The 24,226-nt window shown below is 48.1% G+C and overlaps 2 protein-coding genes across 11 annotated transcripts in view; one reads left to right on the top strand and one right to left on the bottom strand.

Moving 5' to 3' along the window:
• Positions 1-17,416, top strand: part of LOC132341669 (ubiquitin-conjugating enzyme E2 R2) — a 54,706-nt gene extending 37,290 nt beyond the window's left edge. Inside the window, exons 2-5 of the mRNA XM_059873531.1 lie at positions 2,484-2,570; positions 5,900-5,997; positions 12,437-12,571; positions 13,898-17,416. Of these exons, the coding sequence (XP_059729514.1) occupies positions 2,484-2,570; positions 5,900-5,997; positions 12,437-12,571; positions 13,898-14,117 (540 nt within the window). The 3' untranslated portion in view covers positions 14,118-17,416. The remainder of the gene's footprint in view (positions 1-2,483; positions 2,571-5,899; positions 5,998-12,436; positions 12,572-13,897) is intronic.
• A 2,135-nt stretch (positions 17,417-19,551) lies between these two features.
• Positions 19,552-24,226, bottom strand: part of UBAP2 (ubiquitin associated protein 2) — a 195,880-nt gene continuing 191,205 nt past the window's right edge. For all 10 annotated transcript variants that reach the window (XM_059873405.1, XM_059873401.1, XM_059873402.1 and 7 more), the window contains 3 exons: positions 23,370-23,437; positions 22,211-22,402; positions 19,552-20,740 (listed from right to left, as the gene is read on the bottom strand). In XM_059873405.1, the coding sequence (XP_059729388.1) occupies positions 20,645-20,740; positions 22,211-22,402; positions 23,370-23,437 (356 nt within the window). In that variant the 3' untranslated portion in view covers positions 19,552-20,644. The remainder of the gene's footprint in view (positions 20,741-22,210; positions 22,403-23,369; positions 23,438-24,226) is intronic.

The following is a 24,226-nucleotide window of genomic DNA, read 5'->3' as shown; positions in this document are numbered from 1 at the left end:
GGGGACTTGACAGTGGTGCTCTTTTTTTTTGGGAAAAATCCCTGCCTGTAATTCAAGGTTTTCTGTTTTGGGGGCTTTTGACTCTGAAATCAGGTTTGTAGAGAAGCCTGACTTGCTTTATGTTCCAGTACAGAACCTCAGTGTGCTAAAGAGCTACAGATTAGTAGATTAGTTAGAAATAGCTGATCACCATGTAATGTGACTGCTTTCTCTAAGTATGTCATATATTACAGGGAAGCCAGGTTCTTAGCTTCCTGCACATGGAAGGAAAGATTTCTCTTATTTCTCCAGCTGCGTTTTCTGTTCCTAGAGCTCAAGATAATCCTTCATGTGACACAACACTGCATTTCATAGTGATAGTTATTGTAGGCAGGTAGTTCATCTCTAATAAAGAACTGTGTTTGTCAGGCAGGATTTAGAAATTCGGAACAGTTTTCCAGGATCTACAGTGTCTGCATGAGTCTGCATGACGTACAGGGACATATTGGTGCCTCAGTCTCAGTTTTTGGAGTGGTCTTGCTGACACAAATCCCTTGGGATTACACAATTTGAAAGCAGGGGGATTTTACTGGGAGGAATGAGACCTGCACTCCTTGAGCATCTATATGGGCTCTAAGCATGGCAGGGCTGTTAATCTACTGGCACAGTGCTTTTTGCTTTGGTCACCTGGAAGCTGTGGCTGTGTAGAAGACAGATTTTGCTAAGACATCTTGTAGGTAGCTCAATTCTAAGTTTTGCTGTCTCTTGCATTTTTTGTCTCAGTCCTTTTGCTGTTTTGTGTCTTAGATCTCACAAAACTGCATGTAAGCACAGGAATGGGCTTTCTTGGGAAAACCCCAGTGTCTGGAGGAGTCTGCACTTACGGGATGCAAGCACTTGAGTTGGAATGAACGTGCCTTGCCCTGGGTAGATCTCTGCTCTGCTCACAGTGCAGCATGTTGTGGACCCAGGCATGTCCTTGCTGCAGCAACGTGTGGTGACAAGAGCCATTCACTCACTGCTCTTGGAGCAATGGCATTTGTGCAACTGGCCTTAAACTATGGGATTGTTTAAGTGGATCATAAATCTCTTGGCTGTGCATGTGCTGTGACAAATGACTGCGGGGTGAGGACTCAGTGCTGTTGTATCATACCCACACACAGTCATGAGTAGGCATCTACAGACCATAAGGCCATGCAAACTGGTAAATTTCTTTCATGAAGGTGAATAGAAAACCTTCTTTTCTTGACTATCTGACACTCTGACCCCATAAAATTTGGGTTGTAGGGCAAAGGTGTGTGCTGGTAAGGAAAAACTGTAGCCAGGTACTTAACAGTTCTGCAATCCATTTGTTTTGTCTTCTTCTGTGTACTATGGAATAAAACTTTCCAAAGTTTCTCTTGTTGAGCAAGGGCCATGGTTAGGTACTTAAGTGGAGGAGAGTGACCTGGAATTCTGCTCTTACCATGTTGTCCTAGGGTGACTAGGTTTCCTCCTAAATTTGTCTCAAACCAGGATAAATATGAATCTTGCTTTTGGGATCTCTTCTTGCATTCTCTGTTTCAAATGAAGCTGGCTGTGTTTGAAGGACCAGAAGATGCTTCTCTGGAGGTCCCTTGCTGGGCTGGCAGTAGGACTTTTTGGTGGGTTGAGCAGTTCCAAGGAAAGGGGTTGTGCTCCACAGTGCAGCAAGCAGCATGCAAGTCCACCTTCCAGAGAGAAGTATTTTGGACACTTGATCAGCCCATATTCAGACTGCTGTGAATGGCAGGGCAGCACAGAGAAGTTAATTTCCAGTGCTAGGATCTCTGCAGCCTTCCCACAACCAACTTGACTCAGAGTTGTGCCCCACAGATGGTTGTCGACCACTGAAAGATGTTTGCTGTCATTGCCCATAAATATTCCTCAAGGTGCACTGATTTATTAAACAGACACTGATGATGTTGAGACATCAAAAATGCCTGTGGTGGCAAAACATGTAGTATTAGAAACACAGGTAGATGGACCAGCTTAACTTTTGAAGAAAGACAAAATAACTATAGCAAGTTATGTAACAATTTTTTTTTCATCATGGGAAGAGTAATTTTAAATATTTGTACAGGCAAATATAAAACAGGTCTATTCAGCTTAGTAAACATTTTTTAGTCTGCTTTTGAACTCAGAAAGAGAGCAGTGCTCTGTTGAGTTAAAACTTTTCCAGTATATTTTACTGTGTTTAACAACAGCTGTTGAATAGTGCTTTTTGAATTAGGACATGGTAAATGCATTTTGGCTTGTCTTCTGAGCATTACCAGCACAGATGTTTTGATTTTTCTTGTTCAGTTAGTGTTTTGCTCATAAGAAATTGCATAGGGTTACACTGTGGGGCCACTTGGGCACTGGTTTATTAAATAAGCAATTTGGTAGCCTTAATGAATTTTTTTCCCCCCAATCTTTTCACTGTAGTTATTGGTTGTTGTCTTTTTTGTTCGGTTTCATAGCTAAATTATTCTGCTTTTTTTCAGGCTCACATTAAATTTCCTATTGACTATCCATATTCACCACCTACCTTCAGATTCCTGACCAAAATGTGGCACCCCAACATTTATGAGGTAAGGTGTTTTTAAGAAAATTTTTTTCTGGGGTGTGTGAGAGAGCTTTCTGCTTCCTTAAGCTCAGTATGTGTACGGGTTACTTTCAGAGGGTAGTCAAGACTGTGGACTGTCAGCAGTTGGATCACAATGGAACTGCACAGCAGGTCCAGGAGAGGAATGATTCTATATAGAGGCAGTTGGTTCAATATCACCTTGTTCCATAGAGCTGTATTTGAAGGCTGAAGGCCTCTTTTGGTTCAAAACTTGATCTTTAGTGGAGGTCAGCCAAATCCTGGCTGAATTTTTGGGTATCCTAGAAGAATGTCAACCTTCTAAGAAGCACTGCCTCTATAGTTTTGGGAGCTAAAGGCTTTCAAAATGTTCCTTTTGGTGCAGGTCTCTCACCTTATCGCAGGTTTTCTTATGAGAGGTTTTGCAGACTTCTTTGAACCCACCTGAAAACTGGAATGTCATTCTCTTCTATCCCATGAGCTTCTAAAGCCTTCAGTTGATGTGTTGGGCTTGGAAAGTCCTTTATGATAAGTTCTTGCTGCTGAATGCCCAGCTTGGAATGGGTGTGCTTCAAATATCATGGTGAGAACTGCACTGATGGCTTAGTAATAAATGGCTAGAAACCTTGCCAAACTTCAGTGGATAACAGAATACTAACCCACTTTAATTATTAACTGATCCAGGGGATTGCCCTAAGTCCAGGGACATCCTCATATCAGTTATCTGACAGTTTTCTGATGTGGGTTTTGTACTTGGCACAGGATCTTTCCTGTAGCCAAGGATGATGTTTCTCTTTAAGGCTCTATTTCAGTTACAGGGAATTTTGATCTATAAATAAAGGCAACTTTGAAATCTTCAGATAATTGCAGGCATATACTCTGGGTATTGATTCTGAATCTGGAAACCCTCATGCAGGAGGTGAGTAGCAAATGGCTACCAAAATGAAATGTACAAAAACAAGCCTTGGAAAGGACCGCTCCCCGTCCTGGTGAGAAAGATGAAAAATTTACTAGAAACAGCTGAAGGCAGCAGGGGGAACTAACCCAAAACTTGATGTGTATATTTTGGGTTTGCTCTTCAAAGACACAAGCTCTCAGCTTTGTGCTTTGTGTTTATAGGAGTATTTCTTGTAGCTGAGGGAATCTGAAGCAGCTTGCAGGCTGTTTTGGAAACATTTAAGTAATGAAGATTAGGCACTGGGATAGCTTCAGATGAAACTGAGACTATCTCAGCAAAGTCTTTGGTATTTGAGGGTTTTCAGGAGGAGGGGGACAAAAAGCCCCTCTTAGTGCAAGGAAAATGAAAGTAGCAGTTTACAGAATCTGCTGGTAGGACCAGATGGAGGGGCTGGGGCTGACATTCCAGTTCTGAGCAATGAGACTTGAGCAATGTGTGTTTTTCCCATCTCTGGTTTACTTGGGCCATCTAATTGAACTTTGGTAAAACTGCATTCACTTGCTCTTTATTTTTATGACATAACAGTTCTCAGTCCTGACAGAAATGGAGGATATACCTCAATGGCAGATAAATACCCCATTCTCCCTGTTTATGTCTTTCAAAAATGCATGTAGGGAAGGGCTTGGCCCCTGACTATCCTTGTCCCTAGAATTTTGTGCTGACTTCATCAGGCCCCATTAAACCTTTACCCGTCCAGATGCTTAAAGCAGTGCAGTTCCCAAACATGTAACACTGATTGTGACAAGACAAAAACTTCTCACATCATTGCTTCCCTCTGTCTTCATTTTGCCAAATATCTGCTTGTTCACATGCTGCTGACCTGATTGCTTCAGGAACTTTTCCCAAGTGCTGAGATACTTCCTCTGGCCACTAGCATTGCATTCCTCCAGGAAAAGGTTAAAGGAAAAACTATTGGAAATTATTAGTGATAGCAGAGTAGACTGAGCATAATCTAATATGAATAAAGTTAACTTCAGCGTGGAGTGATACTAAAAAAATTCAAGATTTCACAAGCCTGTTGGGGTCCTAAAAGGGAAACTGCCTTCTTAAAGCAAGCTGTTCCAGCAATGTAAGTATGTGTTTTGGAATTCAGCAGCTCCAGGTGCTGCCTTGCTGTGTTCTTGACTAAAACCTGCTTCAAAGTGACAAGGGCCTGCTAGATTAGCATACCTGGCATGAATAGTGCACTGCTGAAATCTGGATACAGATCACAACCCTCCAGGTGAGCTGCTGCTATCTGTAGCTGTGATCACTGGCCTGGCCTCAAAGGCACAGATGCTGTTGCTGTGAGCTCTGTGCTCTGAGCAGTGTTGGAAAGATGTGAGACCAGGTGTGTGGGAAGCTTCCAGCCTGGAGTCCTGAACAGAGCTGATCCTCTCATCAGTCTGTGCCCTGGACTGGGGTGACAAGGGAGAGTATGAGTGCTGCCCAACAGCTGGCTGCAAAGCCCATGGGGCCTGGAGAGGCCAATATCTGCTGGTCAGCCTCAGGCCTCATCTGCACCTTCACCCCATCCTGCAGTAAGGCCCTGGTACCATGTGAGTCCCTGGAGTCTGCCTCAGTGGAGGATATCAGCTGGGGTGAATACTGCTCCAGCCCTCCTACAAAGCAATTGTGTCAGAGTGCTGTTGCTGATGGAGAATTGGGCTGACAGCTTTCCTAAATAGGCATTATGGAGCTTTAAATCTATATTCAGGCCATAACACTGGTGAGTAGAATGCATATTGAGGATTATGTGGTTGTATGGCTTCCATATGCTGCTAGAATATTCTTCCTTTTGCATGCTGGAAGGGATTTTCAGTGAAACCTTCAGAGAGCATCTCCTGCATTTTCATCTGTATTTTGAACAGCTGTGTCCTAGGGGAGCTGTGTAAGCCTGCCCCACACCATCTGTTCAAGGTCCTTGTGTCCTGGGAGACATAATGTTTTCATACCTGAGCTAGTAGATGGTGATTAAACCCCTCAATTCAAAAATTTTCTGTAGCTAGCTGAAGCCACTAGTGGGAACACAAATTTTCTTTAACCCTACTTGGGATCTCCTGTGATTAAACTGTATGTCTCTGTGACAGTCGTACTTGCTATCTGGAGACCAATCTAGTTTTATGTTACATTATTACTATTTTTGCATACTTCAGTACATTCTTTAAACCTCTTGATTTAATATTGGGGGGTTTTGCCAGTTTGCAGGGTAGCCCTTGGGTATAAAGTAGATCCAGGAAGAATTCAGAACCATTTCCAGCTGTCGTTGGTTTTTGCTGGCACTTGAATGTTCATATCAGCAAGGTTAAACTGATCAGAACACATCTGAGTGGTGGATTTGAGTCATCAGGCCTCAGCCTCCAGCCAAGCTATTCTCAGTGCTTTTTTCTGTCTTGCAGAATGGAGATGTATGTATTTCAATTCTTCACCCACCTGTAGATGACCCACAAAGTGGAGAGCTACCATCAGAGAGGTGGAACCCTACCCAAAATGTCAGGTAACTGTGAATATGTTGTGCAGTGGTGACCTCAAAGGCCTGCTGTCTCTACAAGACCTAAGGGCTATGGTGGGAGAGGTTTGGGAGGGAATTTAAGGTTTTGTGGGGCTTAGAGCTTGAATCAAGTGGGAACAAGACATACCAGTCTGTCTGAACATGCTGGGCTGACAGTGCAGAGCCTTCTGTCCTATTCACAGGGTTTCATACTCCAAAGGCAAGTTATTTCAAATATTGAAGCCTGTCTCAGTCACTGTTATCTTCTTCAAAGTTCTTCCACACTAGTGGAAAAGTGTGTGTAATGGGTTCCAGGTGCACACCAAACTGCTCTGTCACTCCCCTTCCCTGCAGGACAGGGGAGAGAAAAACAACACGGAAAACAACTTCTGTGTTTGAGATAAGGCAGTTAACTAAAGTAATAGTAAAAGCTTTGTCACATAAGCAAAGGGGAAAAAAAATTAATCTCTGCTTACAATTGGTGAGCAATATTCAGCCACTTCCTGGGAAGTGGGGCTTCAGTGCATGTAGCAGTTGCTCCAGAAGGCAAATGCTGTGATATGACAAATGTCCCCCATTCCTCCTCTCTCAGTTAGCTTTTGTGTCTGAGCTGATGTTATATGGTATGGAATATCCCTTTGGTTAAGTTGGACCAGCTGGCCTGGTTGTGTCCCATCTTAGGATCTTGCCATTTCTCAGCCCCCTTATGGGGGAGTGGGGAGTGTTAGAGACAGTGCTGATGCTGTGCCAGCACTGCTCAGCAGTAGCCGAAACAATTGCATGTTATCATACCTTTCTAACTATGAATGGAAAGCACTGAGGGCTGCTAAGGGAAAACAAGCTACAGCTCAGCAAACTCAATACAATCTCCACTCTTTATTCCATACCACTTGTGTCATGTTTAGATCCTACATAATATATTTATCTTCCAACTGTTCCACTGTATTTCTTTCTCATTACTGGAATCCCTTCTTACCCACACATACAGCCCAGACTATATCCTTGAACCATCTCTTTACCAAATATACATTTTTATTAACCTGTCCTTTCATGGATGGATATTATTCTCCTGTTTCATGGCTTCCTGCACCCCTCCAGATCCATGACTTTTGCTCTACCCCATCAGGATGGGTGGTCAGGACAGGAGAAGCAGCACACTTGATCATTGGTCACCAGCCTGGCTCACATCATCATCACATTCTCCTTGCTCCTCACAAAATTTATTCTTTGTCAGGTGATGTTGTTCCTGTTCCTTTACTTCTGCGACAGAAAACTCACACAGTTTGCTTTTCCCCCAAGGTTGAATCTCCTTGAGGTACACACTGGGTCTCCCCATCCTTCCACGTTACCTGCCAAGTACACCCAGGTCCTTGGGTAAAGACAATCCTACCAATGTACCTGCCTTTTCCCATGGGAGGAGAATCCACACAGACTTCCCCAGCCACTTTCCTGTGCATAGTGCCGGGACCTTATCTCCTCCCACAGTGTCTGTGGGTGTAGTTTGGGCAGGATCAGTGCAGTTAACAGATACCCTAGCACTGACCAGCCAAGTAGCTTCTGCAAAATTTGCATCCCAGTGCTTCCATGTCCCATTACCTAAAACTTTTAACAGTCTTCAGCATTTCTCAGTCTTTCCAGGGGCTTGTTGGTGATAAGGGATGTGATATATTCTCTCAATGTTTCTTTGCTTTAGAGTTTATGAGATGATTTTGAAAATTACTCCCATTGCCTGATTCAGTTCTCTCTGGGGTACCATGTCACCACAAAATGTGTCTGTCAAGACCTGAGATTGTGTTCCAAGCAGTGGCATGGTTTACTGGGTACATTTCCAGCTAGTTGTTGCCTCTGACATAGTGAGCATGTAACTCTTGCCTCAGCATGTTTGTAGCCCAGTGTAATCTATTTGCCGGGCCTCACCACACTGGAAACCCAGACACCGCCCTCTATTCCAGGGATATTTCACTCGTGTGGCTCGCTTGATGGCAGCACATCTTTCACATTTGTGGATAACCTGTGTGATGGCCTCTGTGGTCAGGTCCACCCCTCAGTCATGAGCCCATCTGTGTGTTGCACCCCTTCCTGAAGGTATCCTGAAGTGGCCTGGGGCAAGAAATAGCTCACCCTTTTGCTCCCAGCCTTAGTCTACCTGAGCTATTCCAATCTTCACAACCTTACCTTGTTCATTGTTCTGATGTTCTTCAGCAGCAGATAAGTACCAGGAGGCATCACTCACCAAACACCATCATGGACAAAATAGGCTAGAATTAGAGATATTAATTAAATTTGTTACCAACAAAATCAGAGCAGGATAATGAGAAATAAAATAAGACCTTAAAAACACCTTCCCCCCCCACCTGTCCCTCCTTCCCAGCTCCACCCCTTACCACAGCAGTGTGTGGGGGTAGTGGAATGGGGGTTATAGTAAGTTCATCACACGTTGTTTCTTCTGCTGCTAAGGATGAGGAGTGTTCCCCTGCTGCACCATTGGATCCCTCCCACAGTGTGCCAGTTCTGCATTAACTCTGCCAGCATGAGTCCACCCCATGGGCAGTAGTCTTCCCCAAACTGCTGCAGTGTGGGTCACCCTTCCACAGGATGGAGTCCTTCAAGGACAAGCTGTTCCAGTGAGAGCTGCTCTCTCCATGTGTTTCCCACAGGATCACAGCCTCCTTTGGGCATCCCCCTGCTCCAGCCCGGGCTCCCTCCGGGGCTGCAGGTGGAACTCTGCTCCCCTGTGCCCTCGCTGGGCTGCAGGGGCACAGCTGCCTCACCATTGTCTTGACCACAGGCTGCAGGGGAATCTCTGTTCCAATACCTGGAGCAGCTCCTGCCCCTCCTTCTGCACTGTCCTGGCTGTCTGCAGGGTTGTTCCTCTCACATGTTCTCACTCCATTCTTCTCTGGACACAATTAAAACTTTTTTCTTATCAAGTGTGTTATCACAGAGACATTACCGCCCTTTCCAGTTGGCCCAGCCTTGACCAGTGGCACATCTGTCCTTGGAGCTGCCAGGCTCTGCCGGACATTGAGGAAGTTTCTGGCTGCTTCTCACAGAAGCCACCCTTGTAGCACCCTAGCTAACAAAACTAGGCCCTGCAAATCCAGTACAGGATGTTTTTGAGTATTCTGACCAGTCGAAGCAACTTTGCAGAGTCCTGCCTGTTGTTTGCCTTCCATTGTCTGTCTGTCTCCTGTCCTCCTGAGTGGTGTTGGGAACAGCTGTTGGTTCTCTTCCTGACAAAAATACAAAGGATCACTAAGTACCAGAGACATTCAAGGCCTAACCTGTCCATGCTTTTGAAACAGCTGAATTTCATTCTCATTACAAGACACTCAGATAAAGAGTCAACTAGGTGAAAATCCTTAAAGTAAGGAAACAGCTTTGGGCATTAATTACATATATCGCACACACATTTTGGGTATTTCATTATACTCAACCCTAGAGACTGACATGGAACTTTGCATGGTGCTTGTTCTCTAATTTCTGCTGTCTCTCACCACAGTTGCAGTTTTCGGTGCTCATGCTCTTGAATTGTCTTGGGCTTAAAGATGACAGGTCAAAATGTTCCTCAGCAAATGAATGTATCAGCAAATGAAAATAAAACTGGTCCTTCACTTCTAGCCTCCTACCACCATCACCAGCTGGACAGAGTGCCAGCAGAAGCACATCCTGCTGGGGTCCCATCTGGCTTGGGAAAGCTCCAAAGTGTCAGACAGGAGGCAGAGGGGCCAAAGATATGAGAGGGAGCTGCTCTTCTGCTGCTGAATTCTGTAAATCCTGCCAGGTGTTGACTCTTTCCCCACAGATGAGCGGTGTTGAAATGTCTGAAGGGGAAAATTCACTCTTCAACTGTGAGAGTTCACCTGTGCTTCTGAGGGTGTCAAGTGGGCTCATTTACTTTTTGAAACACAACCAGTATGGACTTTCCCATCACTGGGAGCTAGGTGATGCAGGCATAAGTAAACACAGCAAAACCCAGCAAGATGTGAAAGAATGCAGTTCTGATTTGTTTGGCAGAGAATACTGCTTCCTGTGTCCCATGGAGCTGAGTGAGTGGTAGAAGGCTTGGGGTTGAGGCTCTCTGATCATTTTAATTGTTCTTCTCCACATCTCCCCTGTCTCCCCTGCCCTTGAACTGCACAGGCCAGGACTCTACACAGTATTCAAGGTACTGTACACCTGTATCTTCTGCAGATAGGTGATGAACTGTCTGCCTATTGCTTTGTTTCTCGAGGATTTCCATTTGTCTTAGGTTTTTTTTGCTGCCTGGAATCTGGGCAGATTCCACAAACAGCTTGATCCAGTAACATGACTGTCAGTGCAGCCTAGGCGAAAACTTTTGACTTTATACCAGGAGGCAAAAATGCACTTGGACCAATCTATACCTACCTCTTGAGGTGGCTCTGAGAGGCTAAAATGTGGATAACAGCTGGAATTAAAAAAAAATAAATCCTTTTTCAGCAAGGTGTATAATAGGATGTGCTGGTTGGGAGCACCTCCTAATCTACATCATGTCACTTTGGGAGGAAACTGATCTGTGTCTGAGCCTTCTTACATTGATACAGGAGAAAAAACAAGAACAGGTCTGTTTCCTTGAGCCTCTGCTGGCTGCTCTTCCATGCTACAGCAGCCTTGTCTGAAGGGGAGACAGATCCCTAAAATATCACAGAGACCCAGCACGTGCAATTTGTATCAGGTGCTGAGGTTTTCAGTCCCACATGGTTTAACTTTTTACTGGTATTAGTCCTGTCAGATCCCCTGTGCTGGGATGCCTTGTACCTTGGCAACCAGATTTGAGTTTGAGGACACTGTCCAGCTCTTAAAGATACCAGCAGTGATGGAGCTGGTCTAATGTGCTGGATGGGAAGGAGGATCTCAGAGAGCTTCACTTCTAATGCAGCTGTCTTGGTGTATTTAAGTAGCAATAACTTTGGTGTCTGGACACCACAGTGAAAATTGGCTTTTCCTCACTCTTGATGGAAATGTGGTAGAGCAGATGCTAAATCCAGATATTAATTCCTGTCCTTGGCCTTCCCTAGACTTTGTTTGCTCTGCAGAAAGCTTCTGCATGATGCTGGAGCTGACATGCTGCCCTGTTTGCAGAGAATCAAAGGCTATTAAATGAATTCTTGAGATGAAGTTGAAAATTATGTCTTATGCCCATCATTCCAATCCAATGAGACAGTTTCTTCCAGAGCTGCTGTTCTCTTTTCGTACAGAATTATATAATTTAGAAAATGAATTGTATAAGACTCTCTTGATAGCTGTGCTGAACAGTCTGTTCAGATACAAGTGTTTATTTTCAAAACCTTTCAAGATACTCAGTATCCAAATGACCAAGCATTTCCTGGAATTGTACCCAGATACATGATCTGGTGGATGTGCTCTGAACATGCCCCTGAATCAGTGCGAACACGACTGCGGCTCCCAGTCCCCTTTAATCAAGGTCTGCAAAGTGGCTCTTGGGTAATGCTGTGTTTCAAGAGCTATTCCCTGTCCCTTGTTTGTCCCTTCCACTCGAAAGAGAAGCTGTTGCTGGCAGGACCACTGGGATGGGTGGTGCTGTCATGGTAGCAACTACAGCTGGTGGCTGGGTATGGGTGTTTGTGCTGGTTGAGGCACAGTGTGAGCAGCAAAGGCTGCAACTCTCAAGTGCAGGGTTCTGGGACCTGCCAGAGAAAGTTCTGGACAAGGGGATGGTGTTTGCAGCTGGTAAATGCCAGCTGAGCAGGGCCCCTGGCTGGAAATCCTGGAAGACTGTCTGTCTGTCTGCCTGCTTGCCTGCCTGCCAGAGGTTACATGACTGGCTCATGTTGGCTCTGCTAAGTACCAGCAGCTGAATCCCACTGGGCCCTGGCACCTTGCCTGGGCATTGAAAAACATCCACACTGTCTTCCCCTTACTGTGCTTGAGAGCTGCTGCTGCAGCCTGGGTGGGGCACAAACTGAGGAGTGGAGAGTCCTGCCCTATCTCAGCCTCCCAACCACCTGGCAGGACAGGGGAAAAGTAGTGCAGCCTTTTCTACTGGCCTTGGGTCATAGTGGTCCTTCTCCCTGTGCAGGGCAGGCAAACAGCCCGGCCTGGCTTCCAGCTGGAGGCTGCAGGCCACCAGGAACAGCTCACAGGGCAGAGTTCCAGCCCCACCCCATCTGTGGATAGTTCAGTAGACAAGCTGAATTCTGGTCTGATTGTAGCTTTCTGTGCTGCCCTGTCCCAAGCACAGACACAATGGTCTGTAGTCAGATGAGGTTTGTATCACCTTCCCTACACCAGTGTCCAGGGCCTGAGGTTCATGAATACTTGTTCTCACTTAAAAACACTGTCCTCAGCTTAAGACTTGACTTCAAACAAGTTTATGATGCAACACCTAACTAAAGAAGTTGTGGATATCCAGAATCCATGAACGCATTAGCTCTGACTCTGCTGTTGTGGTTACCTCTTTCAGGACTATCTTACTGAGTGTAATCTCTTTGCTTAATGAGCCCAACACATTCTCCCCAGCCAATGTGGATGCGTCAGTCATGTTCAGGAAATGGAGGGACAGTAAAGGAAAAGACAAGGAGTACGCTGAAATCATAAGGTAAGCTTTGCCAGTTGTGATGCTGGGCTACCAGCATTCTGCTTTGAATCCTATCAAACAGGCTGCTTCCAGAATTTGCTGAAACCAGCTTCTCGCAGCAGAATGTAATTTGGAAATTAATTTCAGTCTCTTATTCAAAGTCCATGCATCAGGTCCCTCCAGAATTTTTAGCACAAAGAAGCAGTGCACACTTCTGGGGCAGGAGGACTGGGCTGATTTGTCTTTAAATTGTTCTTTTTTCAGACTAATCTGTCATGATGCTCTGCAGAACCTATTGGCTACTAGAAAATCCCAGTCTAAGTCCCTGCTTGTCTTTAAGCCCTGCATTGCTTGGAATGTGATGCAAACTGACTGCATCCTACTAATTTCTGTGCTTAATGCATGCATGAATCATAATCTTGTCCCTCCAATTCAATGGAGCATCAGCAGGATTTGTCAAGGGCTTGCAGCGCTGGGTTGGATTAGCTGGAACCACTGCTTAGTCCTGCCCTTGGAGAAGTCCATGGTTCATCAGGAGCTGCAGGGGGATCATGTGAGCGTGGGCCAGGGCTACTGTGGAGGGACAGCCCAGCCTGGAGCAGAACTGCTGGCACAAGGCCACATCTGCATTGTCTCTGCCAGCTGGACTGGCAGGATGTGGCCCTGGGTGGGGCCAGCAGGGCTCTGCCTGTGCAGAGAATCCTCCAGCTCCCTCTGCTCCAGCAGGGCTGGGTGCACTCCACAACACAGGGAATGGCAGACTGACAGGCCCTGAGTGGGTGAGAGGGCAGGCTGCCATCTGCTCCTCCCTACTGGGATGCAGCAGCCAGGCCTGGCTCGGGGTCATGGAAAGCCCTTGGCTTCTGTGAGCCCCAGGCTGTGTCCTGGGGTGCTGCCATGCGCCCCAGCTGCTCTGACCCTCCAGTGGGAGCTGAGAGCTGCCAAAGGCTAGTGGGATTTGCAGTTTTGAGCATGCTGTGGGAGAATAGTCCGTAGGAGAGTCAATAAATCACCCTAGGAAATCCCTGACCATCCCTACAGTAGCGAATGGAATTTGCTTTGGCCTCTGGCAGGTCTCTAGAGCAGAGCTTGTAGAATAACTGATTTCATGTGCTGCTGAGAGTGTGTGTGCTGCAAACCCCCTTGGCATGCTCCCAGGCCTGAGGCTGGAGGAACCAAATCTGTTTCCAAATCTGTTTCCAAATCTGTTTTTGTGGTGTGTCCTGCAAACCTCAGCTCCCTTCCCCAGCTGCGCGGAGGGCAGGGCAGGCCTGGAGAGGAGGGTGGAGAGCTGAGCCACTGGCACATGGCCCTGCTCACATTGCTGCTGTGTCCTTCTCCCTGCAGGAAACAGGTTTTGGCTACCAAAGCTGAGGCAGAGAAGGATGGCGTGAAGGTCCCCACTACACTGGCAGAGTACTGCATCAAAACTAAAGTGCCTTCCAATGACAACAGTTCAGATTTGCTTTATGACGACTTGTACGATGACGACATTGACGATGAAGACGAGGAGGAGGAGGATGCCGACTGTTACGATGATGATGATTCTGGCAACGAGGAGTCGTGACCTGCTCCCTCTATGCCCCTGTACTGCCCTGCCGACTCAGGCCAGAAGGGAGCAGCGGTAACCTAGCAGCAGTCCAGCAAAAAAGTGGGGGGGGGTGGGGTGTCAAAAAAAAAAAAAAAAAACAAAACAAAAAAAAAAACCCAACACAAAACTTTGTCTCCTGCTGTCTCCTGTTGTATGGATCTGTTCGCTCCTTTTTTATGGACCTCTTAGAGACCCTCCACAGAATGTCTGAATTCTTGCATTCTTAACCCTTTCATCACTGTATTACAATTTCTTTTTAAAAAAGAAACTCCCCTTTTCACTTCTCTACGAAATGCTCACAGCAAAACAGGTTTGCTCGTGTTTAGATTCTTGAATTAAATGCAGTCTTGCATTGAGATGTTTAATGTATTTAAAGCTGGAACAAACCCATTGGAAGCTGGGTTTTTGGGAGCTCAAAGTGCTGCATTCACTGGGAAGAAAAAAAAAAATCCCCACGAAGCAAATTGCCAAGGTTTAGCTGCTCCATTTACAATAATAGCGTGTGTACATTCGTTTAGCCTTGTGGTGGTGGCTTTTCCTTTATAAGGTGTGGGGCGGAGAGTGTAAAGCTACTTTGTGTTGAGCTTGATGGGATGTCACTGAAAGGTACAGTATTCCTTTTCAGCCTACTAAGTTAGGAAATAGCCGGCTCCTGGAGCCCCAGAGGGCACAATCAGCTTTGTCTCTGGAAAAGGCTTGTGATATGAACCTAAAATAAACACTTAACACTTCACATCTGTACAACTGAGCCCTGGGTTGCTATTTCTTTTTTTTTTTTTTATTTTATTTTCCCTTTTTTTTCCCCCCAGACTAGGATAAGGTTGAAAAAGTTCAGTTTAGCCATTCTGCTGAGATTGCTGCCAGCAGCCCCTCTCTGGAGGGAGGAGAGCAGATGTACATCCTGCTGCCCAGAGGGCCACCATTCGTGCTGGACTTATTTTTGGCAGTGGGACAGAGCAGCAGCCTCCTGCCTGGTGCTGGCTGGCAGCCCTTGCTCCCTGCAGCCCCAGCCCTCTGCATCTGGAGCTGCCTTCTGTCACTGATGTAGGTCACCTGTGGGCAGGTGCAGCTCTGTGCAGCTGAGTAAAAACGCCTGACATGCACTTGCTTAGATGTAGGTTTGTTTACACAGAAAAGGTAATTAACTGTATGGGAGATAAAAAGGTTTATGATTTCAAAAAGACAATCCAAGTGATACAGTGTGAGATCCTAGCTCCCTGATGATGTCTGGAATTCTGCCCACATTTTATAGGCATTGACTTCTTCCATTCTAATTCTCTAGCTAAACATGGAAGCTGAAGGTATTGGGGGTTCACTACACACAGAAGAGCTCCTAAAAGAGGGGAATTCTGTTTGTTCTCCTCCAGCGCTTGCATTTTTATGGAGTCACATTCTTTACTGTGGTTTTTCAGCAGAGTGGTAAGACGGCAAAGACTAGATTTTATTTTTTTTTTTTTTTTTTTTTTTTTTTTTTTTTTTTTTTTTTTAAGAGGAGTACTTTGCATGCGTTTCCCAGAGGAATTCAGAGAAGAGCCCGCGGGGCCGGCGGACTGCGGAGCTGGCTTTGGCGCCCGCGGCGTGTCCGGGCTGTGTGTGCTGCGGGCAGAGGTGGCCGTGCCGGGCTCTCCCCTGCCCGTCTCCCTGGGGCACAGCGGTGCGCAGCCCCACGGCAGAGCAGGCCAGCAGCAGGTTTTGGCAGGCTCTCCAGCAGTGTGCCTCAGCGGCTGCCCCGAGCTTGTTTTTGGGAGCCCTTGGCAGAGCTTCGGGCGCTCCGTCGTGCGCAGGGGGATCCTGCATGTTCCTGTCTCAGACCCCTCTTCCTCAGGCCCTCGGCTCTCCCCCCGTTGCAGCGTGCTCGCGTTTGGCTGTGGTGCGGTGCCCCGAGTTCCCCTCTCGTATGATCCCGGGATCTGCAGCCGGGCCTGGCAGCCCCGGGAGCAGTTCAGAGGTGCTGGCCCTGCTTGGGCGGGACCCTCGGTCCCCACAGGTACAGAGGCATCGCCCTGACCAGAGCCTGCGCCTCCCCTCCGTGTGTCTCAGGGTTTTCCATGGTACGTCCCTAGCTGCGGTCCCTCGGGGTGCTTCGGTGGGAACAGCCTTTGCTCTGGACCCGCTCCCTGGCTGCGTCCCGGGGCAAGACTGAGCAAAAGCTCCGAGTGTGCTGCCCGGACGGAGAGGAGAGGAAGGCCCTCGGGGCTCTGCATGAAGTGAGCCAGGCAGATCTGTTCCCAAAGTGTCACTTGGCTGGGGTTTGCAGGGACAGTTCCTGCCGCTGCGGTGCATCCCTCTGCCCCAGTGGCGATTCCTTGTGCCCGGCGCTCCCTCGGCCGCCCGCCCTCCTGCTTGCGTATTACCTGGGAAGGCAGCCGCGCCCTCCTGAGGTGTCAGCCTTCTTCCAGCAAGAACTTACCCAGCCCCAGGTTCTTTCTGGAGCCTGCAGCGGGGCTCGCCTGAGTTTAGTGACAGTGTGGGGCACCCCCAGCTTTGTACCAGCCCTCCGAGGGCAGCGCCAGGGTTAACAAATGGGCCCCTAATGCACCTGGCTGCAGGACTGGACTCGGGGCCACACCAGGGCAGGGGCACCGACCTCCAACTTTCAGGCGGCTGTGGGGGGTGAAGAAGAAGCAGAGTGTGGCAGCACTGGCTTTGCTGATGACTTGGTTGGAAATGAGGATACTGCATCTTTCAGGATTTCCCCTGTACTTTTGACCGTCTTCACTGTATACTCTCCAGTGACTTGTATTTCCAAGCTTGGTGTTGTAAGATGCATTATTATGACTCTTCTGTTACCCTTTTTTAATGACAAAAAAAGCAACCTCTTTTGAGAGCTCCGACATTAACCAGGCTAATTTCTCTTCCCCACTGTCCTGTGCAGTGTCATTGCTTGTTGACTTGCTGGTTTCCTTTTTTTGAAATACAACTGAAGTATGAGGGGATTTTTTTGAAACTATTTAAGAGATTGCAGAAAAATGTTTACCTGCTCTGTGTATTCTGGGTTTTTCTTAACCCCTTTTCTCCTGTTTCAGTCAATATTAGCGTTTACATTTGCAGCTACATGTCCCTTCAATTGCAGTTTTCAACCATTCTGAAACCAGCAGGGTACACTAGATTTCTTAGTAGTTTTCTTAGCTGAACTCCCAGATCTTTTCCTTTTTTTCTTCAGCATAATTTACCAGAAAGAATTAACTGATGCATTTTTGTGTTGTCTTCTCCTTCAGTAGTTATATTTTGTCTTTTCTGCACATCTGTCTACTAATAAAAATGTGAAATGAAAATATCTCTGTGCTGTTACTTCCATGTTTGAGCTGGTTGCATTGTGTGGGTTCCTCAAAGCTTTGAATAACAGCTGTTCATGAGTTTATTGCTCCTCTGGTATCAATGGACACATTTATACACCAATATCTCTAAGTTTATTTCAGAATAATGCTGCAGTTTGTCAGCTGCTTGCACCTAAGACTAAAGAACAAACTGATGTAGAGGACTTTGGCAAAAGGACTGACTTTTGCTGCTGTATTTAGTCTTCCTAAGAAAGAAGGGGGAGAACAGTGAGAAGGTGGTCCGTGGATTCATGTGGCTGGAGCAGGGATGCAGGACTCGGTCCAGAACCACTGGTGGCCAGTGCCCTGGCAGGGCAGGAGCACGGTGCTCCTGAAAGGGTTGGGCAGGGTGGAGGAGGAGTTTGACCACTGGATCAGGGAGCAGCTTTGGCAGAGAAATTGAGGTCATGGCTGCCAGCCCTCCCGGGTGCCAGCCCTGCCGGTCCTGTGCTGTTCCCTGCAGGCTCGGGAGGGGAGCAGGGTGCTTGCAGTGCCCCGGCTGCTGCACTCGAGCTAAAATTAGTGGGACAAGTGTTAGGGAGTTGCACTGGCTGCACTTGGTATCAATGGCAGCGCAGCAACTGCTGAGTCAAATGTGGCTGGAGCCCAAGTGCTTTGCTGCACAGCTGAGCTGGAGGATGGGTGATGGCATTTTGGAGCTGCCTTCCCAAAGCAGTCTCCAATCTACAGAAATGGACCAGGAGGGATGGTGCTGTCTGGGATCTGGGCTGCTTGTATCTCCTGCCTGACCCTACAGGACTGGGCTGCCCAGAGCTGCCAGCAGCTGCTCCCTCCAGCAGTAGTGTGGGACCAAAGGCAGGGCAAGGGCTCCAGCCCGCCCTGCCCTGGGTAAGTCTGGGGGGCAGCAAAGGGGGATTTTCCTCTTCTTTCCTTGGTGGCCAAGTGCAGCTGGGCAACCTTGCCTCTGCCATCAGTGGAACAGGGCTCAGAGAGTGAAATTGCTGCAGGCAAGTCCTGCTGAAGTGTCAGTGTAGGGGAAGGGAGAAACATTTTTTTGAGTCTCACAGGGGAGAGGAGCCTGCCTGTGGCTGTGTGAGCGGGACCCCAGAGCAGCTGGGAAGGTGTGAGACCTGAGGCTTAGGGGCTGCTGAGGGCTGGCACCATCTCTCCCCCGTTGCCTTTCTCCAGCTCCAGCTGCTTCTGGACTGTGACAGGCACGCAAGAACTGAGCCACACCTGCGGGGCAGCACTGGATGTCTGTAAACGAGACCTTGAGAGTGAAGGCAGCTCTGGGGCAGTCTGTGACTTGAATTGGGTAAATGAGGTGCTGCTGCTGCTGTGAGGGCTCAGCTGCTGGTGCAGTCTTGTACAAACTGATGGGCCCCAGCCTGCAGAAACATTTTTGCCCTCCTTGACATTCAGGCCCCAAAGCTGTTGGCAGTGGGGCAGCAGCTGAAAAGGGCTTGGAGCAGCTGTTGGAGTTCAACCAGTGTCAAAACCTAAGCTAGGGCAGAGGAATACCATTGTAGTTCTGCTGCCAGGAGGCTGGGAGAGGCCTAGGTGACAAATGGGTCTCACAGGGCCCATGAGCTGGTAACAGAGAAAGAAAAATGGTTCTCAGGGTAGAAACAGACTTCTTTTTTCTTGTGGATACTAAAAGAAAAAAAGCCCCTTGCCTGTTTTGTGCTTCACATTTACCCACTTCCTCTGCTGCACAGGGACAGGGTGATCAAAGGGTAAGTCTGGGGCAGGAGCCTTTCCTCAGGAGCTCTCACACCCCTGTCCTTCCTCCCAGTGGAGCCCATGGACCTTGTGAGCAAAGCAAGAGGGCAGAGTTGCAGCTGTGCTCTGTCCTTACCAATCCCAGCTGCTCACAAGGACTCAGAGCACCACCCCAGGAGACACCAAAGGCAGAACAGGCTGCTCACGGCAGCAGTGAGGGTGTGGCCCCATATCTCATCCCTGCTGTGGGTGCCTGAGAGCTCTCAGCACACAGGTGAACTCACTGTCGTCAGACCCACCTGCTCTTACCCTCGCAGCATGGCTGCTGTTGTAGGAGCAGGTAGAAAGGGACAGGCTGTAAAAGTAAAACTGCTCCTGGAGCCTTTGAAAATGCAGACAAACACCAGTGGTATGATCAGATATTTATTAGGTGGAGAAGGGGCTATTAAGAAATTAAACTCCTAGAACATTCACTGCACTGGAGCAGGACAAGAAGGATCAGGAGTTGCCTCCAAGGTCTTTGTTTTAAAAAAAGTGAGGAGGGACAGATGAAGTTTCCATCCGGTAGCTCTGGCTTTCCTGGGAAGGTGGCTCAGGGCAAAAAGAGGTACAAGACACAGCTTATACTTTTATTTAAGAAACCGCTACATAGTTTTTGCCTCTAATGATGCAAAGGAGGTTCCAGGACACACTGAGCCATCCAAAGTCTCTTGCTAGAGAAAAACACCAAGAAGAAACCCCTGCACAAACAAAAACCAAAACCCGTCCTTTTTATTATTATTAAAAAATTTAAAAATTTAAAGTTGAGACTGCAGCTCAAGGCCACAGTGATGAAACTGCCCACAAGAGCTTGTCTTCCACAGCAAGAGGGGGGGAGGGAGGGAGGAAATGAAAGAAAGGGGAAGGCCCACAGAACTTTTTTTTTCTTTCTTTTATTTTCCCCCTCTAGAATAACAGGTATATTGGGGGTCGGGGGGTACAATCAAACCAACAGGACACATCTTGATTTAGGTTTTTCAGAAGGGCAGGTCTCCTTATTTGTCTGAATTTAGAACTGCATTAAATAAATGTGCTCCAGCTCCAAAAAAAAGGGCGCAGTTTGTCTTTGTCTGACAGAGTTACAAAACCCATAGAACTTAAAAATACAAAACAAAGAACGATGCCCTGGTGCAAATGGAAAATGAATAATTAGTTTTCTGACGAAGAAAATAAAACAGGCTGCAAGATGCAGAAAACCACATTTAGGCTCTATTACATTTACAAATACATACATAAATATATTACATATAACAGCAACTCAAAGAGGAAGCAGGCGAGTCACACAGAGGATGGCTGGGTGGCTGCAGTTCTCCCCGCACAGATGTTTGGCTGAGCAGTTATTTTTCCCAATAATTCCAAGAATGGGCTTCAGCTTTTATTTTCTTTTTTCTCTTTTCTTTTGTTTTATCTTTTTTTTTTCTTCCTCCTCTCCTTTCATTCTCTCCCCCCTCCCCGGTTTCGGGTTTAGTTTGTCCAGTACGGAGAAGTGCCATAGGCGGTTTTGGTAGCCTGAGACTTTTGCTGCATGGTGCTGGGTTGGTTGCGTTGGCCAGATCCACCCTAGAAAAGGGAAACAAAGGATACAGGAGCATCAGCTGCCACAGCACCAGCATTCCCAAGAAGAAAAGCGCACCCCAGCATCGCCAGGGACAGCCCTGACACCCAGCAGAGCAGCAATGCTCCCCCCTGAGCAGATCTGTTTCTGCCCTGCACCACCTCTACATCCCACAGTCCAGGATGAGCAACCATGGGCACACCAAGCAGGAGCTTGGGGATGCACCACCCCACAGTCTCCCAAGCACAAGAGGCTCAAGAACAAGGGAAGTGAGAAGCAGGGCCAGGCACAGCAAAGGAGCTTTCCCAAGGCGAGCCAGACAAGGATGGGACACATTTGGAGCACAAAATCCTGTCCTATTACTGGACTCTAAAGCTGAACGCTGTTTTTTTTCAGGGAATATTTAGTGTTAGGAAAGTAAACACATGTGCAGGTGAAACCGAATCAGAGCTGACATGCAACCTGCAGGGGATGTTTGGTTCTTCCCCAGAATCACAGCACAAGTGCTCACATCCTGCCCTTGTGCTCCCCTGAGAGGGGACAAGCAGCACCTGCCTCAGCTTCACACCCCACAAACCATCCCTCCCCAGCCCACAGCATGATGGGCTCTTCACGCAGTCACAGCCTGGCTGAGGTTGGCAGGAATCTCTTGAGGTATCTTGTCCAACCCCTTTGCTCAAGCAAAGGATCACCTAAAAGCCAGCTGCCCAGCATCATTCCCAGACAACTTGGACGGAGACTCCACCAACTTCCTGGGCAGTGCTTGGTCACAATCCCAGCAAGAACATTTTCTCTGATATTCACAGGGAACCTCTTGCGTTCCAGTTTGTGTCCCCTGTTCCTGTCACTGGAAAGAATCTGGCTTCATCCATCTTCCCATTCTGCACATTGATGAGATCCACTCTCTGTGCTCTCCAGGCTGAGCTGTCCCAGCTCCCCCAGCCTTTCCTCACAGGAGACAGGATCCAGTCCTTCCATCAGTCCTTCACTGGACACTCCAACACATCCATGTCTGTCCCACAGTGGAGAGCCAAGCCCTGGACACGATGCTGCAGCTGTGGCCTCACCAGGGCTGAGCAGAGGGCAGGGATCAGTTCCCCTCACCTGCTGGCAATGCTGAGCCTGGTGCAGCTCAGGATCCCACTGTCCTTTTCTGCTGGAAGGGCACATTGCTGGATCATGGTCGGTTTGTGCTCACCAGGCCCCCCAGGGCCTTTTCTGCTGAGCTGCTCTCCAGCAGGTGGCTCCTGACTTGTATTGGTGCACAGGCCTGCTTTCTCCCCAGGGACAGAAGTGGCACCTCCCCTTGCTGAACTTCAGCTTTCCTGCCCAAGCTGATCAACAGCCACTTCTGCCAAGGCCCTTTCCCAGTAAGCAAAGCAAACAGTAGATGGAAACAAACACCCCAAGACCCTGCTGGGAAGCAGAGCAATGTGCTCTTGGGGATGCTGCAGAGGCAGAAGGGACTAACTCACCTGCCCATCCTGCTGAAGGTGGTGATGCAGCATCTGGGAATGAGGCTGCTGATGTGCAGGGAGGATATGGAGAAATGGGGCTGGAGCATAACCCGGGGCAGCACCAGGGTTGAGGGGCCCAGTGGATCCAAGAGCAGAAGGCAGGCTGAAGGGAGGCGGAGTGCCAGCATGGAATCCCTGCTTGTCAAACGTCTGCACAGGGGGCAATGGGCACAGTGTCAGAGACTGCTGTGAGTAGACCCAGTGAGACCAGAACAAGAGTGGCCCAAATACACACCACCTGAACCTTTCACCTCACCCCACGAGGAAGCCAAGTCACACTGAATACCTGCAAGCACACCAGAGGATGAGTTTCAGCTCCTTTTCTCGCCTGTATTTCTGCTCTAATGGCTCTTGAAATTTTTATTTTCACAGACATTATGGGGTTTTTTTCTCCCTGACCTCTTTCCATTCAGAGGGACATGGGATCATAGCAGCTGCCTAATCATTCCTTCCCCCAGTGAGTGGGCTCAGCCTAGAATTACTCAACCTATCCAGGGCAGCCCAACAAAAACACAGGAAGTTGCAGTAATATTTTCCTCCTGCTGGCCAAAGTTTGACCTCTAAGCATGGAGCTGACAGCTGGCTTCCTACCTGTAAGTATGGATGGCAGCCAGACACTTATTTCCCCCACTGAGGGTGCAGGGAGGAGCAAACAGGAGCTGCACATAAGCCCACTGCACAGCACAGCTTGTCACAGCACTTTCTGCTTTGCCTGGGAAGCTGCACACTGAGCAATGGCCATGGGAGAGCTTGGGACAGGGACCCTTGGGTACTAGAGGCGGGCACTACTGTCTGTCCCTCTGATGGAAAGCAAACAGCCTCTCAACTCACCTGCTTTGGGGGCTATTTGGACTAAAAATGCTAACACCCATAACTTCATTTGCACCCAGGACACTGCTGGCATGGTGTAGCAGCACTGGGAGCACTGAGCCTTGCCAGCAGCTGCTGTCAGGAGCTGACACCGCAGAAACAGTGGGACAGAGGATGAGACTTCACTCCAGCAGCAAACAGAGCCAGCGTTAGTGATGCCGTGGCCTGCTGACCCTGAGACTGGCCAGCCTGGAAGTAGGAGTCATCAGCCTTGGGCCCTGAGGGAGGAGGGTCCAACACTCCTCACCTGAGTCTTGTTATAGACTGAGCCACTGATATCAGGCACACCCGTGTTACTTGAGGTCACAGAAACACCTGGAAAACAGAAACATCACCAAAGGTGAGAGTGTCACCCCACCAGCCAGCACAAGCCCAAGCTTTGCTCCTGGCACCTCTGGCAGCCTCAGGGAATGCACTGCCCTGCTGGCTCTCCATGATGTCAGACCCACAGCACCTCACATGGGAACAGAAGAAAGGGCTCAGCTTCTTGTTCCCACTGCAAAAGCCCACTGGGATAAATCACCCAGGTCCACACCCAGCCATTAACAGTCGGATTCCAACACACTTCCCACAGTGCAGTTGGCTGCACTGACCACTCACTGAAGCCCACAAAAAGCCAGCATTCCCCTAGGATCAGAGGTGCATTTGGCTCTGTTGCAGCATTCAAGAGCTTTCCAGTAGTGCGCCGAGTGATGAGACTCAGCATCTCCTGCACATCTGAGCCTCTGTCCTTTCACATGCTACAGAAGAGTGAAGTTTGCAGTGCTCCTCTGCCCTGACAGAATCACCATCACTGCCTCAGAGACACTTATTCACAGTTTTACAGAGGGTGGCTCTGATAATTCCACTTGGATCAGAAAAAAGCCAATGGCTGCTTTGTCTGGTGAATCAGAGATCTGGGCTCAAGGGTACTGCTCTAAGCTTCTGTAGCCCTCCTTGGGCACTGCTGGATTGCTTGGACACTTTCTGGATTGCTTCTCCACTGAAAAAAGTGTGACCACCCGGTGTTTCAAACACACAGCAAATGCTTGCTACTTGCTTGGGAATGAGGATGAACCATATAGTGCTAAGCAGCCCAGTATATGCTTCTCAGATCTAACCAGC

The sequence above is a fragment of the Haemorhous mexicanus genome, chromosome Z (genome assembly GCF_027477595.1).
Source record: "Haemorhous mexicanus isolate bHaeMex1 chromosome Z, bHaeMex1.pri, whole genome shotgun sequence".
NCBI classification, from domain to species: Eukaryota; Metazoa; Chordata; class Aves; order Passeriformes; family Fringillidae; genus Haemorhous; species Haemorhous mexicanus.
Note: the sequence above shows the minus strand (reverse complement) of the source record. Positions and strands in the feature narration are given on the sequence as shown.